Source organism: Botrytis byssoidea (genome assembly GCF_014898295.1).
Source record: "Botrytis byssoidea strain MUCL 94 chromosome Unknown BBYS_003, whole genome shotgun sequence".
Classification (NCBI taxonomy): domain Eukaryota; kingdom Fungi; phylum Ascomycota; class Leotiomycetes; order Helotiales; family Sclerotiniaceae; genus Botrytis; species Botrytis byssoidea.
Window position 1 is genome coordinate 121,221 of NW_024065844.1, and position 19,838 is coordinate 141,058.

General features: G+C 42.0%; 4 protein-coding genes across 4 annotated transcripts; 2 read left to right on the plus strand and 2 right to left on the minus strand.

Moving 5' to 3' along the window:
- Positions 1–1,484: 1,484 nt before the first annotated feature.
- On the plus strand, positions 1,485–4,622 carry EAE97_001486 (uncharacterized protein). The gene is made up of 2 exons (XM_038871997.1): positions 1,485–2,677; positions 2,729–4,622. Exons 1-2 carry the CDS (start codon positions 2,584–2,586, stop codon positions 3,991–3,993), a joined length of 1,359 nt encoding a protein of 452 aa, XP_038736555.1. The 5' UTR covers positions 1,485–2,583; the 3' UTR covers positions 3,994–4,622.
- Positions 4,623–6,787: 2,165 nt separating this feature from the next.
- Positions 6,788–7,513, minus strand: EAE97_001487 (uncharacterized protein; the record flags this gene model as incomplete). Its single annotated transcript, XM_038871998.1, has 2 exons — positions 6,788–6,938; positions 7,158–7,513. The coding sequence occupies 2 exons, from the start codon at positions 7,511–7,513 to the stop codon at positions 6,788–6,790; spliced, it is 507 nt and encodes a 168-aa protein (XP_038736556.1).
- Positions 7,514–11,595: 4,082 nt separating this feature from the next.
- Positions 11,596–13,713, plus strand: EAE97_001488 (uncharacterized protein; the record flags this gene model as incomplete). Its single annotated transcript, XM_038871999.1, has 7 exons — positions 11,596–11,668; positions 11,718–11,779; positions 11,835–12,271; positions 12,320–12,365; positions 12,414–12,944; positions 12,997–13,145; positions 13,197–13,713. The coding sequence occupies 7 exons, from the start codon at positions 11,596–11,598 to the stop codon at positions 13,711–13,713; spliced, it is 1,815 nt and encodes a 604-aa protein (XP_038736557.1).
- Positions 13,714–14,231: 518 nt separating this feature from the next.
- On the minus strand, positions 14,232–17,805 carry EAE97_001489 (uncharacterized protein; the record flags this gene model as incomplete). The annotated part of the gene is made up of 4 exons (XM_038872000.1): positions 14,232–16,479; positions 16,572–16,903; positions 17,034–17,448; positions 17,497–17,805. 4 exons carry the CDS (start codon positions 17,803–17,805, stop codon positions 14,275–14,277), a joined length of 3,261 nt encoding a protein of 1,086 aa, XP_038736558.1. The 3' UTR covers positions 14,232–14,274.
- Between the last annotated feature and the right edge of the window lie 2,033 nt (positions 17,806–19,838).

Genomic DNA, 19,838 nt, shown 5'->3' on the forward strand with positions numbered 1-19,838 from the left:
ACGGTGAGGATAGACGATTCCGTGTGCGTGCCTTGCATGAGATATTTGCAGAATCCTTCGAACATCCGTAAGGTTATTATGTGATCTGTGCCAAATCACCCAATACCACTCGATGGGGATGGGGAGATTAAATCCCATTTCTATTTGAAGATACTCACTCATACTTCGTCCTCACTCATGAGAGACGAGGCTGAAGAATCCCTTATTTGGGATTTGGCGCGCCGAGAAGTTGAGACTCATCGTGTGTAGACGCATCAATTATCCGTATTAATGTCATGGTCCTGGGAATGGGAAGTTCTTGAAGGATGCAAAGGACCCGAATACGTGCGGGAAATGGCGATAACAGGAAACGGCAGATCTTGTAGGATTTCTTCATACCATTCTTCACTTCGCCCACTAAGAATAGAGATTAATTGTATATTACTCCGTATGTCTTCGCATGCCTGGGCAATCCGTAGGGCTTTCAATCTGAGAGTCCTGGAAAAGCTGAGGATGTAATGAGGTGATCTATATTAATACTCCATCTCATTTCCGTTCTCTTAAGTGTCAGCTCCTGCTCATTGATCATCGTTGATGTGCCACTCCTTCTATATAAGGTTGTCTTCCTTTCTTTATTGATTTTGGTGTGTTGGCTGCAGCTGTTGGCCATGGCTATATCTGACACAAATCCAGCATGAGTTCTATGTGATCGCATGTCAATCGGGGTAGCAAAATGGGGCCCCACAGTGAACAATGATGATCAAGTATTGAAAGAGTCGTGCGAATATGAGAGGTCAATGTATGAGATGACCTCGGGTATGAAGGAAGTTGGCTAAGTATGAGATTAATTCAGAGCCACGGAGCCACAAATCCACCTCGCTGCCGCCCGAGGATTGAATTACCCAGATCATGGATCGCTCATCACATGATCAATCATGATATCAAACAAATCAACCAATGAACGCACAATAGTTGAGCACAGAGACTGCCATCTCATTTATGCTCCACTAAGTTTCCATCCAGAAATTACGAAATCCAAACAGAACTTTATTTCGACCTTCTAGGTAGGTCCACGGGTACTTGGGGAAGTCTTCTCTCCAAGCTGAGACAATACGACAGCCACATCACGTTGACTTGGCGATAAATTTATTGGAGAAAGAATAAAAGGTGGAAGTTCTTGGAATCATCATCATTCTGCCCATGCCAAGTCGACCATGATTTATTGGCCTAGGCATTATGCAAAGTCCACCTGCACCTGCACCTGCACCTGCACCTGCACCGGTTGTCTGACCAAAGTCGGTTTTCCGTGGTCATGGAAATGACTGAAATGACTGAAATGGTATGGAATGATGCGGAGTGTAGTTGGACCGAATGATTGTGTGGCTGGTAGGCTAAATTCTGAGCAGGTAGGTACTCAGTAGGTATTGGAGAGAAGACGGAAACAATTCATTCATCATCTGAATAATTGCAATAACAACAAGGCTGATGAGTGAGCGATGGACTCATTATGTAGATGCTTTCTTTCTTTCTTTCTTTCTTTCTTTCTTTTTTATAGACACGGCACCTACTAGATCGTACCTGGATAGATATGCATTCATCCATCTTATTTTTCTTTTCTTACCTTTCCATATCTTACCAAGAAATCAAATACGAGGCTTGGTTTGAATTTGAATTTCTTTCAAACCTTCCGGACTGATTGGAACATCTTTTTCTTTCAAGGAAATACAAGTTTAAGAGCCGAGACTTATTCTTCTCCACAATCTTCTTCTTATTCTATCTTCTCAAGTCTACTTATTACCCAGTCGTCACTCACGAATCGGATTCAATACTGTACCGTTAGTACCGTTAGCATGGATGCCACTTTACTCAACTCTACTGCACGGTACTTGATTTAACTCAACAACGACGAAAGTTCGTTCTTCGTTCCTCTATTGCTTTTTACATTCTTGGTGTTGAATTCCAAGATTACTCCGCCTCACTATCCTTGCTTCTCTTTATAAATCTGCATTCCCCGCAAGATCATCATCTAGGATCCTACCACATCCGCGCCTTCCATCGATACGAGAGAATTCCAAAGATTTGTCACTACCTACCTGGTTAGATCGTACAACACAATCAACCGTTACTTTACTCTCAATAAATCTCTTCGCTCGACAACCACCAACTTGATCAAAACAACAACATTTATTTCCATAATAATCATCCTGTTATGGTGTTGGTCCCGGTTTTGCTACAACCAATCCGCTCTTTGGCTTAATTTTTGGGACTTCTGCTCACTCTCTCCCGAAATCAATTGGGTCGTTCAATTGTTCGTTGTTGATCTTGATTCTTGGGGAATTAGGGTATAGAAAGTTCGAGGAGAATAATTCAATCGTTTATCCCATCCCGTTTGGAACCATTCTCTGGATATAATTTAATTCAAAGGATTTCTTACCGTCGTTTTCGAGGTGGTTTCTTAATATTTCGTCATTTCTACCTCTGGTGTGCTTTGGTGTATAGACGTCATTGACCCCAGGGCTTTTTCAACCTCAACACCTAGTTAATATTTATTACACGAAACTACACAAGACTGCATAAACACAGACAAATATCATACTTTTAACCATGAAGGTCTCGAAGTCGGTATCGACTTTCGCTACAGGTTTAATAGCTGGAAGTCATGTCGTTAATGCGATAGAAGTTGATCTTGATTCTCCGGGTATATATTTCGTCCTCCATGTTAAATAATATATACTGATGACAAATTCAGATTCTATCAAGTCCGCAGCGAGTACGATTGCGTACGATATGATGTCCTATTACACAGGAAACCAAACGGGTGGCATACCCGGGAATCTACCGGCTCCATATTATTGGTGGGAGGCCGGAGCAATGTTCGGCTCACTGATTGACTATTGGTATTATACAGGCGATTCATCATATAACGATGTTACTACGGAAGCTATGCTGTGGCAGACGGGACCAGATAATGATTACATGACCCCAAATCAAACTAAAACGGAGGGAAATGACGATCAGGGATTTTGGGGGTTGGCGGCTATGTCTGCAGCCGAAGTGAATTTCCCAAATCCTCCCTCAAATAGGCCTCAATGGCTCGCTCTCGCACAGGCAGTTTTTAATACTCAAGCTCCTCGATGGGACGATAGTACTTGTGCTGGAGGTCTACGATGGCAAATTTTTACCTTCAATAACGGTTACAATTACAAAAACTCAATCTCTAATGGTTGCTTTTTTAATTTGGGTGCACGCCTTGCGAAATACACTGGCAACGATACATATGCACAGTGGGCAGATAGAACCTGGGATTGGATGGAGCATGTGGGGCTTATGGATCAAAATTACTACGTTTACGATGGTTCTGACGACACTCTTAATTGTACCAAGCTCAACCATATACAGTGGACCTACAATGCTGGAGCTTTCCTTCTTGGTGCGGCAAATATGTACAATTATACTAACGGAAGCGATATCTGGCGTGGACGTGTCGAAGGTTTACTAAATGCTACCCATGTTTTCTTCGAAGACAATGTCATGATGGAGGTAGCTTGTGAGAACAACGGGAAATGTAATGTTGACCAACAATCATTCAAAGCATACCTTGCTCGCTGGCTAGCGGCTACAACGAAAATGGCACCTTTTACCTACGATTCGGTTATGCAATTACTACGCCCCTCAGCGAAAGGGGCTGCCGCATCATGCGTTGGGGGCGATAATGGACGCACTTGCGGACTTAATTGGAGAACGGGACAATTCGATGGATTTTATGGAGTGGGCGAACAGATGTCAGCTTTAGAGGTCATTCAAAGTAATCTCATTGCGCAGGTTGCAGGACCAGTCACTAATACCACGGGTGGAACAAGTAAAGGTGATCCCACTGCTGGATCTGGGAAGAGCCCGACCAACTATCAGGCGTTACAACCAGTTACGACGGCTGATAGGGTTGGAGCAGGAATTCTTACGACAGTGGTATTGTTGATTCTTCTTGGAAGTATCTGGTGGATGATTGTGGATTAATGAAGGGAGAGCTAATGAGGGTGTTCTTGTATATATATATATATATTGGTACTTGGAACAGACGCGAAATCTCCTACAATTATGGGTATTCCACGCGCCAAATTTGGGGCTTCTTTGTAATTTCGGGTGGTGGATGGGATACGGAACCGATATCTTGGAGTTTTTGGGCGTTCAGTAGGGATTGGAGTGGAACGGGTCTGATTGGAGTATCGATCTGATGACGGTCTACATGATAAATGAGGGTATTGGGGAAAGGAAATACGCGGCCGCGCATAATACTTACGTGCATGGAATAGGATTAGGAATCGGGAGTAGATGTCAATACTACATGATGCACTTGGAAGGTAGAGGATTAAATCATCAAATTTGGTTTGGGCATAGTTTGGTGGGATGTGGAGTGAGGAGTAAAAAGGGATTTTTGTGATCTTTTTGGTTCTTGTAACTTTTAAGAAGAGAAATTGAAAGGATAACAAATGTAAGATGGTGATTTTTTTCCTCTTGATGTGAAAGTTACAGTGATTAATTTTGAGATCATATGAGGTTTTCTTGTTGTGGAAAGATGGGAGTGAAAGTGAATTGATGTGATGTAGAGTGATATGGAGTGAGATTAAATTTGTGATACAGATGGATGAGAGTCGGGAGTGTATGTTTATGTTTGTGTTTATATACCTAGTAAGGTTATGTCTATATTTGTATCCTGGGACAAGCTTTCTCTTATTGGAGTTAACTTTTGCTTTGCTTTGACTTTGATTTGGAGGGGTATAGAAGTTGAATGTCGAAGTTGATATATTATGGCATATATAGTTAGTGTATAATATCTATATCGTTTGTGTAGTATGGTTGTTGATTAGGAGGGATAGGAGGGATAGGAGGGATAGGAGGGAAAGAAGTGTTTGCGGAAAGATTTGTAGGGGAAGGAAATATGTAGATCGGGAGATAGAGATGGGAATAGAGAGAAATTAGCATGCTTCTATTCATTATACAATCGAAATCCTGCGAGTTTACTTGTGAAGATGAAAGAGGTTGGGGATGGGGAATGGGGTGAAGGATACAGAATGAATAGGGAGGTAGGTGTACATTTGTGGTAAATGGAGGAAAGGAAGGGAAGGGAAGGAAGGGGCTGGGATTATGGATTTGAGAAAAAGAAATTTGGGGGGGGTTAGATGGTTTGTGGATAGGTGGTTTATGGATAGGTGGTTTATGGATAGGTGGTTTATGGATAGGTGGATGGATTTATGGTGTTTGTTTGAGAGATTTAGATTTAGATTTAGATTTAGGGAGATTGGGTTTTGGGGTTGGGATGCGGTGGAAGAGTTCTATTTGTGTTTTGTACGAGGAGGGAATTGAAGTATTAGAAGTGTTGAGAAGTGGCAGTGGAAAAATCCGGGGGTTTTTTTTCTTTGTAGGGGGGATGGGAACGGGAGTGGGAAGGGGAACTGTAAGGGGAATGGAGTTGTTTTTGTAGATGTAGGATAATAGGATATAGAAGAGTGAGGGAGGATGGAGTTATGATATTCGTACTATTTATTGGTTGAGAGATTATGTGTTGATCGATTGTAATTGTAATTGTAATTGTAATTGGGATTTTATGTTTATTTATTCTAGATAATGGGGATGGTGATGGTGATGGGGTGAGGTGATTCGTTATGGTTACAGTGACTCGATGTATGTGTATGTGATTGAGAAAAAGGTGTGGGGATTGGATTTCAAAGGAATGATGGAGTGGATGGAGTGGTTGTGGATGGAATTGAGAGGAGATTTGAGATTTGGCTTTGGTTTGTTTTGGATTTGGTGATGTGAGGTGAGGTGAGGTTATGAGATGGGATGGGATGGAATGAGATGATTTTTTTGAGGTTCTGGAGGGATTAATAGTTCGAGCTGTAGTGATTTCCTCAAGGCACCTAGGTAAGGTACTTGATTTGGGTGACTTGTTCGCTTAGGTGTGTAGAGCATCACTAGAAGAGGTGACGAGATAAGTTGATGTGGATGTGGGGTAAGACTTTGGGAAATCTTCTTGGGGGGAAGGTTTCGTGTACAGAGATTTTTGGGAATAGGGAGGGTTGGATGGATTATGATGCTGGTGTTGATGTTGGTGTTGGTTTTGATGTTGATTTGTTTTTGATGGGTGGGGAAGGGAAGGAGAGAGTAAGGTGGAGTGGTATAAGTGAAAGAGAATATAGAGGATGTTATTATGATGACAGGGCTTGATGATGTCTATTGCGGCGCGGTGAGGTGAGGAGGGGAGGCTTAGAGTAATGGAACTGGGGAAGTAACGAATTGAATGGTTAAGGATTGAGAGATGGCAGGGTGGTAAAAGAATTCAGGATGCTGGAGCTCGAGGGATTCGAAAGAACTGGATTGAAAGGCCGAGAATGGAGAGACGGCGAGGTAGGATGAAGTACATGACATTGGGCAGGAGGATGAGAAGGGTTGAAAGAGGATGAGATATATGGTAAGATAGATGTTATGAATGGAGTTTTGTCAAACGCAAGTGCGTTTAGGGATACGCAGTCCGCGTATCTTGAATGAGAGATAGCAGCGAGTTGGGGTATTGGTTGCGATATTTCCACTTCAGCTGTTCATCATTCCCATCGTTAGATATGGCCAGTACATGAACAATATTAGGATAAAATAGCTTCTATTCCAAGTATGAAACCAGTTCTAAAAGTCGCTCATATCTCTGTCTCTGGTATACATATATTTTTTTTCTTAAAAAAAACTAGAACAATATGTTAGCAAGTCTGCTGCCATAGGATGTATTACTATGAGTCTATGACTTACTTCACATCTACCATTAGTCCAAGCAGATAGCTTGCTCCTTCGATGTACCACTGGCTCTATAAGCAGCGATTCTTCGCTCCCTTTCCTGTCTCACAGCTTGTTCCCTGGCTTGTTCCCTGTCTCGTGCCCTTGCTTGCCTTTCTGCGATGGTAAATTTGGGCCGTCTATAAGAATAAATGTTAGCAGATACACGAAAATACTCGTAATTTGCAGGGAACTTGTATGTTGAAAGAATGTATGAAATTATCTCAACGATTCTAATCATCTGAATATTCAATTTGAGAGATTCAAATCTCATCATTGTGGGACTGTAGGCTAGACTATTGGGACCTTTGATTGTCAAAAGAGGAAGGAGCACTTACATGAAACCATGGTTGATACACATGCCCATGTTTGCAGCAAGATATGTATTCGCTTCTTGCAGGGGTGTGGGGACGGGGGCGGCAATTCTCTGATCCTCCGCAAAATTCTTCTCAAAATCCTTATAGAACTCAGCATCGAAGCCGTCATCTTCTGCGTCCTCGTCGACCTGGCTATTTTCAACTTGTGGCTCAGGCGCGAGGTCGACGACAGCAGCGGCTTCTTGCTCGGCAGCGAGGTTAGGGGCGGGGGCAGGGGCAGGGTCGGCGGCTTCGAATTCTTCATATGCTTTATCGAAGTCTGCATCGAACTCTTCAGCAAAGCCATTCTCCTGAGCGTCCTCGTTGACCTGACTGTTGTACTCTGATTGTGCGGACATTGTTGAATTTTGAAGATATGGTTTGGGAATAGTATCTAGTAGTGGAAGAACGTCTGGGATGAAAATAATCTCGAGATTTGGTTGATGTACGACTGCTAGAATCAGGAGCAATTTATATATATATAAAACCATATTTCCATCTGGACCAGCTAAGCTACCCCAGATTCTGTTTTGGTGCCGGTTGTGAGTTGGTGTTTGGTAGTTCATGTCTAGTGCTGGATCTACGTCTTTGAGAAGACTATAGTCGTGGTTGATAGCTCACATGAAGCCACTAGCTCAGAGCCAAAACTCAGTAAGTACTAAGAGAGCTCTGTAAAGGGTTTAATGGTTCAGGATCTATATCAACGTGTCTAGATCACATTATGACTTACGATTTGATATCAAGAGTCACAATCTGCTGAAGGAAACTATGTGTAAAGTACAAGTCGATCTATAAACATTATCTTACTATAGTTTCATAGCTAGAAGTACATACGAATGTTCCTCAGAAATGAATCTTTGGGATATTACAACGTCCGTATAGTGTATTTGCTCCATAACTCATCATGAATCACAGCCGGAATCTCGAGTTCAATCAAAGTCTCGAAAGCCGTTGAATTTTCGAACTTTAATCTGGCTGTCAACACTAACATTTAGAAAGACGTATTGGTCTGGTACTAGCTCCGAAGCTAGTCATTCTGGCTTCGCGTACTAGATCATAGTTTATCACGTGTAGATTATAATTTACACAAAATGGCATACCTCTGCGATTTTAACTTTGACGGGTCAAGAAATCCGTATATACGAATGGTGCAATTCAATTACTGAAATTTAGTTCCTCTATGACTTAATAGTAGTCAGGTATACGATTTGGCATGCCATGAATATCCTGAAGAAATCTTGGATCTCGCTTTTCTTTAGCGAACATAATATCCTAGAGTGTTCTCCAATTCAAAAAGGGGAGAAAAAAGGTGCACATGATTAAGTCGACACTGAGCGATAGAATATGACATGTGATCTGTTAGACTGAAAAGATTTAATTACGCTGCTGAAAGTTTCCTCTTAAAGGGCACTTGCTTCCTCTTCTGGGAAGCAATTTACACGCTAGAGTTTTTAGTATGTATTCCACTAAAATGACGGTTTATTGTGACAAGTCCCTCTTACTTAGTATAGAGCTAGTGATACTTAGTTGAAGATGGATCATGTCATTAGACTCGGTATGTTGAGGTAATTCAACAATATAACAAATTCACATTCTCCTAAAATCTTGATCAATTTCATAACATAGAATAGCTATGTGAACAATCGCTTTCCCAATTATGAATGAGCCACTTGTTTAAGAGAGACGAATACATTCCGGAGCGCCTCAGCAGCCTATTAAGATCATTACTCAAGAAAGCCTCCGAGCATAGTCGGATTGCGAACCGGTTCAAGAAGATGAAAATATCCTCAATACGCCGCCCCTACGCCTTTTAAGCCGTGAGAAAACCCGCAAACCCCGTTCTAGAATTTATAATCAGGATCATTCGATCTTCACTTCCCTACTCCCCCAATCCATGGATTAATGATCAATGATGTATTGATTAGATAGATCGGACTTCGCTATGGAAATACAAGGGAGATGTTTGTTTCCTTTCTTCTTGCCGTGCCGCCTGTGGCTGTATTGCCTGCTTCACTTCTTAGCCGCCTTTTGCATGTCATGGTTCGATAGACTTCCAGAACCATGCTGGAAAAACCGTCATATTCTAGAAGAAAACTGAAACATCAGTTTGAAATTATTTTCTGGGTGGCTTTGAAATTCTGGTGATTTTGGGGTTTGATGTATATTGTTCGAAGCTGGAATTCTTAAAATGATTTTGAGATGTAAATCTTGTAATTGTGAGTAGTGAAAGGAAACGACACATTGGTCAATATCATATCTTACCTTTTTGATTCTGACAATGTCCATTTAAATCTCCATACCGTGATGTAAAGTAATATTTCGCTTGGTAGGCTATGTCGACCGAGAATCACGCTCTGCCCAAGCTATCACGTTCGATTGTCTTCAACCATCCACAATTTCTTGGATCGAGAAATTTTCTTGTCATCAAATAAGAGCATTCGCATTTCGAGCTTGTATTGCACCCCATCAAGCGTGCTTATATTGACAACACTCTTTGCTGCGTGTTAGACGGTCACTAAGTTCGCCGATATAGCTACCATTCATCTCAGAAGAATAAAATTCATCACTTCCAGACCTTTATCACAAACTTGAAGGCCAAGCTCGAAGCTATTTTTATCATCTATTCGAAGAGTGGAATTTCTATACAGGGCTGAAGAAATTGATAGGCTGTGCATCAGAAATATTTGAAATCAGCTGGGTTTCGATGACGTTTACAATTGTGAACCGCCTCCAAGATCTAGTGTAAGATCTTACGGTATAGACTGAGAAGTGATATGATATATTATTGGAAGGGTGGTAAGAATAGAGTATTGATAACTTTTGGAAATCAGCTTTGAGTGTACGACAACTTTGGAATATTGCTTTACAGCGTCGGAACGAAAGGTTTACGGTTGCGGACGAGTCAATTTCTATTATTGGCTCAGATGAAACATTAGCCTTACCGACCTAGTGACTATTAGCTTAAACTAGACTCCTTCCCCGGATATCCGTGCGACATCTGCCACACTACTAGATGGTCATGTGATCACCATAAACCTTGGAATTCCAGATAGGCATGCGAGTGGATTTCGCATATTGAGAGTCGAATGTTGGAATCTTTGAGTTTGAAGTATATTGTATATCCGGACTGTTGGTAATACCTGACCCTGTTGAGAAAATGATCTACGCAAGGATCGCGAGAGGTTTTGCATATACGGAGACGGTCCAGCAGCCGAAATATCACAACCTCAAAGAACATTTGTTTTTTGCTTACCCCCCACATCCAGAGAGACGTTGTGTGTGAATATATTATCATGCCAATGGAACACCAAAAGGATACGAATATCAAATCAGCTGATAGTGACCAGCTGTACGCCAGTGATTTGCTGCAACTTTGGTATTCGAGGTTGTACAAACTCTACACATTTTGAGCCCCTAGCCCGCCGACGTGGGACAACACGACGGGAAAGCATGTGTAAACATGCAGGCGAATCCCAGAAGAAGATCTCATGCGGACGATTTTTAATCGCCCAGACAACCTTTAATAGAGATGAATCTCAACAATTTTGGATCTCGCATAGTTGCGATAGCAACAAATTTCAGTATAGAGATGTCATTAAAGCCCGAAGCCAAGATTCCGGGATGTAACGCAATTCCTGTACGACTAATTATATTCCACCATCGAATTTGAGGATTTTTTGAATGTTCTTTCAATCCTCAGCTATGCACCGAGTTGAAACATTCATTGGGTCGTTTGATTCCCGAGAACGCAAACGGACTCAGTTTGCTACCGCCACCAACAATTGCATGACAATATTCTCGTCATCGGGGACTCCAATATTCCAAGATATTGGTATCGGGTTGGCAGAAAAATAGTTTCAAAGTTGCAATTGGAAATGTTTCACAAAAGCGGCTGTGAAACCCACGAAATGTGCCAACGAAAAGCAGTAATATAATGAAATTAGAAATGCCGTGACTTTATCAAGACTCAGTTAGCCCTGCATGATCTACAGCGTGGCTTTAATGGCTTTCCGGCTTTTACACCTTTTGCCCAGGCTACCTACCATGTAGTATCTGAGAATAGCAACTTTATTCTCAACTACATTGGTTTGCTCAACGCAATCTAGTACATATTGTTTACTATTGTTTGACTTCAAGCCAGTGAAGTAGAGACATATATCTACGGTACATCGAATACGAATTCGAATTCGAAGCCATAGCCATAGCCAAGTTATCCATTCTTAATTTTGTTTAAAATTAGTCCCTTTTTAACCCTCCAACGGGCTCAGGTCTAACGCCGAGCTGAATTCTCTACCTACAGATTTCCTACAATATCGATGACACTTTGAGACTACCGTTCTCTTATAAATTCTCCCTCTCCCCTTCATTATTTCCCTTCGTTGGACAGCCACAGTTTTCTCGTTACACAGCATTTGTTTATCATCGTTGTTACACTCCAAAAATGGCATGGATGAAGGGACTACTTACTAGAGCGGCTTCGTTGCATGCTTCGTTATCTCAATATTCTACTAATGGTCAGTGATCTATAACTACTGGAATTGAAATTACTGACTTCTATTATAGGGCTATCTACATATGGGTGTTTGAACGCATCCACACTTCCTCCATTTCTAAATGATGGTGGTGTATGTTCACTTAGTGTCAAGCACATAAGTTGGTCTCTCGCTAATTTGATCATAGTCATATTACGGACACCCTTGGGGAAACGCCAAGCCAGGACCACACCTACCACCCAATACTGGAAAGACTCGGCATTATGATCTCACAGTATCCAGATCTATCAAAGCACCAGATGGATATCAGAAAAGTGTTATCTTAATCAATGATCAATTCCCTGGACCTCTCATCGAAGCAAACTGGGGAGACACGATTAGCGTCAGAGTCACAAACAATATTACCGATAATGGAAAAGAAGGGCTGAGTCTTCATTGGCATGGTCAACCACAGAAGCTGAGTCCTTGGGCGGATGGTGTACCATCCGTCACTCAATGTCCCATTGCCCCTGGAAGTAGTTTCACATACGAGTTTCGAGCCGAGTCTTTTGGAACCAGCTGGTATCATTCTCATTTTAGCGCTCAGTACAACGATGGCCTTTTTGGGCCATTGATAATTTATGGGTAAGAGAACCTTCATCAAAACTTCAATAGCTTACTAAAATTTCAAAGTCCCAATCACGTAGATTATGATATTGATCTTGGACCCGTCATGCTGGTTAGTAATTTTGCCTTTCAATTTTGTTTTGATACTGATTTGCTACAGTCTGACTATCTTCATCAATCATATCGTAGCATGGTCGTAGGCATCGCGACAAAAGTTCCGAATGGTCCAATATTCCCACATGTTGACAATAACCTAATCAATGGAAAAGGGTCATTCAATTGCAATTCCACCTTGGGTGGGACTTGTACACCGGATGCAGGGCTATCCAAATTTAAGTTTACCAAAGGCAAGACGCATCGTCTCCGGCTCATTAATGCTGGTAGTGCAGGCACGCAAAAATTCTCAATTGATGGACACCAACTTCAGGTTACCACGGTCGATTATGTTCCAATCGTTCCTTATACTACTAACGTGGTAACTCTTGGAATTGGACAAAGAGCTGATGTCTTAGTTCACGCAACGGGAGAATCGACCGATGCTGTCTGGATGCGATCTGATTTGGATGTTCCATGCATGCTTCTGACTTGCACAAATCCTCATGGTTTAGCAGCAGTTTACTATGACAACGCAAGTACAACACTTGCGCCGACAACGACAGGCGTATCATGGGACAGTAACGATTGTGCCAATGTCAGAAATCTCACCCCGTGCTGATGACTGAATATGCTGACATGAATCATAGGACCCGTTACATTTAACCATTCCATACACCGAAATAAGCCCACCCGAGAGCCCGTCCATCACACAGGACATGGAAATCAATGTTGGTGTGAATGGATCTGGCAGTGCCCTCTTCACTGTGAATAATTCGACCTTCCGAGCTGACTACAAGTAAGCTTTACGTTCTCACACGACCCTTCATACAATGACTGACCAATCTAGCTCACCACTCCTCCTTCTTGCCAGCCAAGGCACTCCCGTCTCAACCCTTCCTCACGATTGGAATATCTACAACTTTTCCAGTCACCCTTCTATCCGCATCCACGTCACCAATATTTGGGATACACCTCACCCTATGCATCTCCACGGACACGATTTCTTTGTCCTCGCTGAAGGAAAGGGGACTTGGGACGGCACCATCACAAACCCATCTAATCCCGTCCGTCGCGACACAGCACTTATGAGACCCGGTTCGCCATCCGATCCCAGTTTCCTCGTGGTAGAATTTTTCGCGGATAATCCTGGAGTTTGGCCATTCCATTGCCATACGAGTTCGCATGTTAGTGCAGGGCTTTTGGTGAATATTTTTGAGAGACCGGATTTGGTCGCTGAGGGAAGAGATCAGAGAGGTATGATTCCACAGGTGGTTAAGGAAACTTGCGATGCTTGGAATGCGTATACTAGTGCTGGAGGGGAAGTTGATGAGATTGATTCTGGATTGCGTCGTCGAAGATATTAAGGTGATAGATGATGGGGGCTTGCATTTTATTTTTTAATCATGGCGTACCATGAAGCTTGGCTTTTCTTCTTCTTTTTCTTCGATTCTTAAATGAGATAATGGTACTGATTGCGCCTCAGGAGTACAATGAGTAAAGATAATTTATTTGAACATTTTTATTTATTTTCATTTCGTAATTAGAAACATGGTATATGGAAAGATAACTACCTACTGTCCTTAAAATGTCCATCTTTTCATACATTGGTGGATGGAAATAATTTAAGTGTTTTGAATCCTGGGACTGCAGGTCTGGTGTATCTAACAATCTGAACCATGGTTAAACAAAAGGTTTCTGAATACTTCTTCATTTTAGAAATTGACTGGATTTGGAAAATTGTCTTCATTTTGGCATCTAATAACAGCCATTTATAAATTCAATTTTGAATGAATCACACAAATGTTATTTTCGACTGGCGAGTAGCAATTTGATTTTGCATTAATCGATTCATTCGGTCATTGTCTTAACGAACGAACATATATACAAGTTCAATATCTACTCTTTTTGAGAGAATTAACCTCATTTTATTCTTCATACTCATTGCAAATGTATCCCCATTGCCTCATCCAGTTGTCTACACAATCTCCATCGATCCGGTCTATACTCTTCAAGGTTATACTTCCCTCGATGGCCTTCTCCGTATCGAGCCAGACTTGTGACCTGCCTTCCTTCTTCTTCTCGACCAGACCCTCATAGAACCCAAGAATTTTTACTGCTGGGTTATCATGTATTTTCATATCCTGTGTATTCGCTGCACTATCATGTAGACGCTGGACCCATTCTTCGAAGGTTATAGTGGGAAGATCTAGAATCAATTGTAGTCGAGGAAGAACAGCATCTGAGTATGTTGTTCGCTTTGGGTTCACGAGATGGAAGACTCTGGGTGATTCAGAAGAAGATTCAATCGGCGAATGCGACTCCAGTGTATCGTGATTCGAAGATGTTACAAGTTCGTAAACGATTTTCCCAAGTATATCAACGGGGATCCAGTCAACAGCTTCCAGTGGACCCAACGACGAAGGTAAAGCCTTCAGATACGTTGAAGACTTCACAATCAAAGGAAACCATTCCTGTTCGTTCCACTTTCCCTCACTGCTTTTCGGACCGGCAATTTGACCCACTCGGTAGATCGAAGCAGGAATATTAGAAATCTTACAGGCAGTAGTAATCAGCCGCTCTGCAACAAATTTTGATTGGCCATAACCTAAGCCTTGTGGAAGCGACCAGTCCTCATACGGAATCTCGGGAACACGGGGTTGTATTGATGGTTCCGATTCTGACTGCGATGGCGGGGAATAGCCGGAAGAACTGGGCGTATCGGGTCTGTTGACGTCCCCATTCCCAACAGTGCTGATACTGGAGATGAAGTGAATGGAAGCACCGAATCTTGAGTGAGCCGAGAAATCAATCAGCTGACGAACACGACCAATATGTGTTGCACCCATTTGGCTAAAGGACAAGTTAAAGTCAACATGCCAAGCATTGTGAATGATGTGCGTTACTTCATTGAATAGCTTCTTGTATTGGTAAAGCTTTATACCAAGCCATGCTTCCGTAGCACCAGTCGCCATGCTGAGAAAACGGACACGGCTAAAATCTGTTGAAAGGCCCTTAGACGAGCTGGAAATTAGCTGACGTTTCTCGGTATCTTCTCCTCTATTGAGGCAATAAACCTTGCATGTCTTGTCTTCTTCAAGCAGGTTGCTCAAAAGGTATGAGCCCAAAGATCCAGTAGACCCAGTCAATAGAAATACTTTGGGTCCAGTGACTGGTGTCGATGGCCTAGCAATAATAGGTAGGTCAGAGACGAAACGTTCGTATTCTTCCTGCATTTCCCCATAATTTTCATTTTCGTCTTCTGCTGAATTTGAGAGGGCGCGTGCTAGTTTTTCTGGACTTGGATATGCATATATCATTGACTCGCGTATCGAATCCCGTGGAGGATCCTGTGTTTCGAACGCCGAATTCACTGCCCTTGTCAATGAGATCACGCCTAGCGAGTCCAACCCATGCTCAAAGAAATTGTCAGATGGAGAGAAGTTTTCGAATCCTTGGAGATTCGAGATGGTTCGCATGATTGCACCTTGCAAGTCAGAGCTCGCAAGCTTATTCAGAGAGCTATTTCCGCTTGTATTATTGTTTGTTCCCTGCCCGTTAGCATTTGTTTCATAAAGACTATTGAGCTCTATTTCATATAGTTTTTCGGCTTGCCTTCGTTGTACTGTACCTTTCCCAGCTCTGGGAAATGGTTTATCAGGTTTGGTAAATGCGACGAAGTTCTTGCTCATTATCTGCGCATGCGCGGGACAACTGACATTTGAAATCTTTATTGTTGGCCATAATTCATCTAATAGGGAGTCCTTGGACTTCTCGGAATTTATAGGTTCGATGAGCAAGGACGACTGAAATTTCTTAGTACCATAGACTATGGCAGATCTGACTTCAGGATGAGAGTTCAAAGCATTTTCCATGCTAATTGGATTGAATTTCTCCCCTGTAGAATAAACAATGATATCATCAGAACGGCCTTCATGGCGCCAGAGGTTGTTTTTGCTAGGGTGCTTAGAAAATAAATCCTGAGTTTTGTATTCTGAAAGATCTGGAAACGTATAGAAGATTCCTTGATATGCTTCTATCGATGGATCACGAACGATCACAAGCTCATATAGTTCGCCTGAATAATGCTGCATTTCAACACCGAATGATGTAGAAAAGTCAAAGTAGTCCCACTAGATCATGACAGAGTCAGTAGGCATACATTCAAGGCTGGATGAAGTGAAAGAAATATCCATAAAAACAAGTTTAGATGTAAAATGCTTACATTTTCTTCGGGTGGTAAAGCCGCTTGAATATGTCCCGTCTCCGTTGACCCAAACCCCGCGAACAACCGAGTATGAGATTTGATTATATCTCCAGGGTCATTGGGTAGTGGGCCGCCTCCGGTCATGATATATTTGACAGGACGAAGGTTCTCTAGATACTCAGGGACCTTCGATATTTCCACTAGCACGGCAGGGGGAAGATCTGCGACCTGCACTTTACCATGTATATGAACCTCATTTGCTAATTCTGCAGTCAATGGGACAGGCGGTGGAAGCATCGCTATCTGCTTGAAGTATAGCGCAGTCATTATCCTGTAGACACCAGCGGCATCTTTCCATAATCATATGTAAGCGACATCTTTGAAGTTTCTTGAGGTCGAAAAGCACGTTATAACTATGAAAGATGGATTTGAAGTCTTGCCTAGAGCTGAGCCTGAGCAACAAGGGATGAGAGTACATACGAAATAGTGGGAATGTCAAAAAGCACCGTAAACCTCGCCAATAATCAGATGCTGTGGCGATACCATAGAGTGAAATAGCCTTCTGAGAGGCATCTAGACTTGTGATAACACCTTGTGGTATGACGATAGGCTTGGGTGTTCCTGTGGTCCCAGATGTATGCATTGCAGCAAGCGGCTGAAATCTAGCCTCTTCAAATGCTGCGGTGTACTTGTAGTGAGGTACATCAAATCCAGGATGAAGAAAATAATCTAAGGTAGGAACAGCTATGGTTTGAAGGTCAACCTTAGTTTGAATGTCATTAACAATCTTACGAGATACCGGAGAGTCCTTTGCAAATAGAAATTTCTCGCATCTATAATCTTGTAGTAGTTTGGTATGTGCTTCTAAGCTATTCCGTGGGGATGGCACAAAAAGCTACCAAAAGTAAGTCGGAGTGAACAAGGTGTGAATAGGGTGACAGACCTTGTGTCCAGTTTTGATTGCCGCTATTATCAGGAGTATATACCGCAGATCATGGGGACCGATATAGGCAATACAGTCAAAGTCTGTCCCAATGCCAGCGTTGCTTTCAACCCAGTTAGACGCGACATCTATGGCTTTGTCTAAATGACTGAATGTGATGTCCTCGAATCCATCACGTGGCTCGGAAGTCAAAGGACTAGATATGCACACTCGATGAGGCTCATCGATCGCAGTTTGATGTATATAATGAGCAATCAATCGCTTTCCACAATCCCGAGGCAGTTCCGAAATTGCAATTTCTATCGCCATGTCTATTCTAGGCAGCGGAAGACAATCGAACTGCAATTTGGTGAAGCTCTTTCGCAAAAGTCAAGATTTGTGTACCTTGCAACTTCGGTCTGTGTTAGCATATATATATAATGTTCAAGGTCTTTCCGAAAGGGTGAGCTTTTAGGCGCTTACTATTATCATTGGCGTTCTCGATCCAAGTATTTTCTCTATTCAACAATTAGTTTGACAATTATTCGATCTCCATAAAAGCATCTTAAATTGTAAACTCGAGAAGTGAGTGTAAAGCAAAGGATATTATGATAGAACAAGGAAGTTATGTTGGGTAATTCATACATGAGTAACAGATTGCTCAAATACTTGAGACCATCAAGTCATAATCATGCGAGGACCGAGATAAATTGACGGTTGCTATCATCAAGTAGTCTTTCAGCTCACCTCCCAAAGGTGATTTGGACATATTGGGACGATCTTGCATAGGTGCAATTTCATAGGCGTGGGAATATATGCCAAGATTTCATCAGCTTGCATGACTAGTGAGCAATAGCCGAGTGATAATGCAGACGTGTTCCTGTATCAAAAGTCGAGATGATCTGTTGAACTCAGTCTCAAACTTCAGGCAATACCAAACTAGGGAGCTTTAAGTGCAATCGCATTCAAGATTTCATTGAAAACTAGAATGTAAATGTAATTGTTGATCCTATCAGGACTTCTATCAGATGAAGGTAAATGATCTACTTCAAGAATCCTGATTGCAAAGTACGGAACCAGTTTTCAGGGATAAGATACCGCCTTGCAGGGCTAGCTGCATCGACTGAAGAGCAGCGATCTACATGGAAATCTTCTTGACTCAAGTAGCGAAAAAGACTGAAATGCATCTCGTATAAAAGTGAGGCAGAAACTAGCAAGTCATCAGACAAAAGAAGACAGTCATTCCGGGATAACTTATAATGTTCACTTGAAACATCCTGGCAACACAAGAGCGTAATGAAATCTTGCAAGACGCGAATTTCCCGTAGGACACGTCTTAGGGATAAAGAAATCTTCATATGCCGAAGAGATTCTGTGAAGAGAGTACTAGTGCTACAAAAGTCTCATAAGTAGTTGAATTGCTTGAAATAATAATCGAGAGTTCTTACCTCATGAACGACCTCTTGCATAATCATTTGTGGTACTGCTGAAAAACAATTTTGCAAAAGAACCGAGCATCATTTGTTGCTTCATTGAAGTAAAAAACGGCTTCTTATAGATTAGGATGGCTTGTGAGAATGGGAAGTTGGTTGTTATGTGATTTGACAGCCGATCGATGTGTTTGATCTGCTCGAGATGTGGAAAGTGCCATGAAGAGGAGAGCAAATAGCGCTAACCTTCACCGCCATGTGGCAGTAAATTCAGCCTTCTCAGCTGAGTTCATCGATCTGCTTGACAAACCTTGGAATGTTATATATTACCACAACATGTCACCGATACAGGTACCGAATTTGCTTGTAGATTATAAAATGTCTGGAATTTTTCCTGGCTTTTGGGGATCCACCATGTAGCCCTCAACATATAGGAACAGTTCTCACCGCTCTCTTAGGATTAAGCTTTAACCTAATATAGAGAAATATATGTTGTGATCTGCATCATATAAGATTTCTTCTTGCTGAATATAGGGCAGCTCTTTGCGCATTCTGCCGACGATTGATCCCAAGTAATAATGACAGAAAATTCGATTACACAGCAAGCCATCAACCACATCAGGTGAGGTTGACCGATGGTGGCACATCTATTGATGTATCTCGAACGAAAAGTGTCGTCAAAACATTCAATTTATGACCGATAAGCTTACATTGCAATCAATGTCATACTTGGCAAAATAGATCATATGCAAGATGATCGATCAGAACAGAAACGTCAGCACTAATCCGAATGGACACGGCAATCTTCATACACCATGAATATACTGGTCGGAACAGAATTTTCAGCAGCGCCGCGTGAACTCACGGAGCTGAGAAGAGGATACATGCTTCTCCAAGAATTAAAACTGGTTCTACGAGGAGTAACTACACCGA

Excerpts from the sequence above, each read along its gene's own strand:
- EAE97_001486 (XM_038871997.1), top strand. The coding sequence starts at position 2,584 with ATGAAGGTCTCGAAGTCGGTATCGACTTTCGCTACAGGTTTAATAGCT. Across the intron at positions 2,678-2,728 it reads AGTTGATCTTGATTCTCCGG|ATTCTATCAAGTCCGCAGCG; the intron begins GTATATATTTCG and ends TGACAAATTCAG.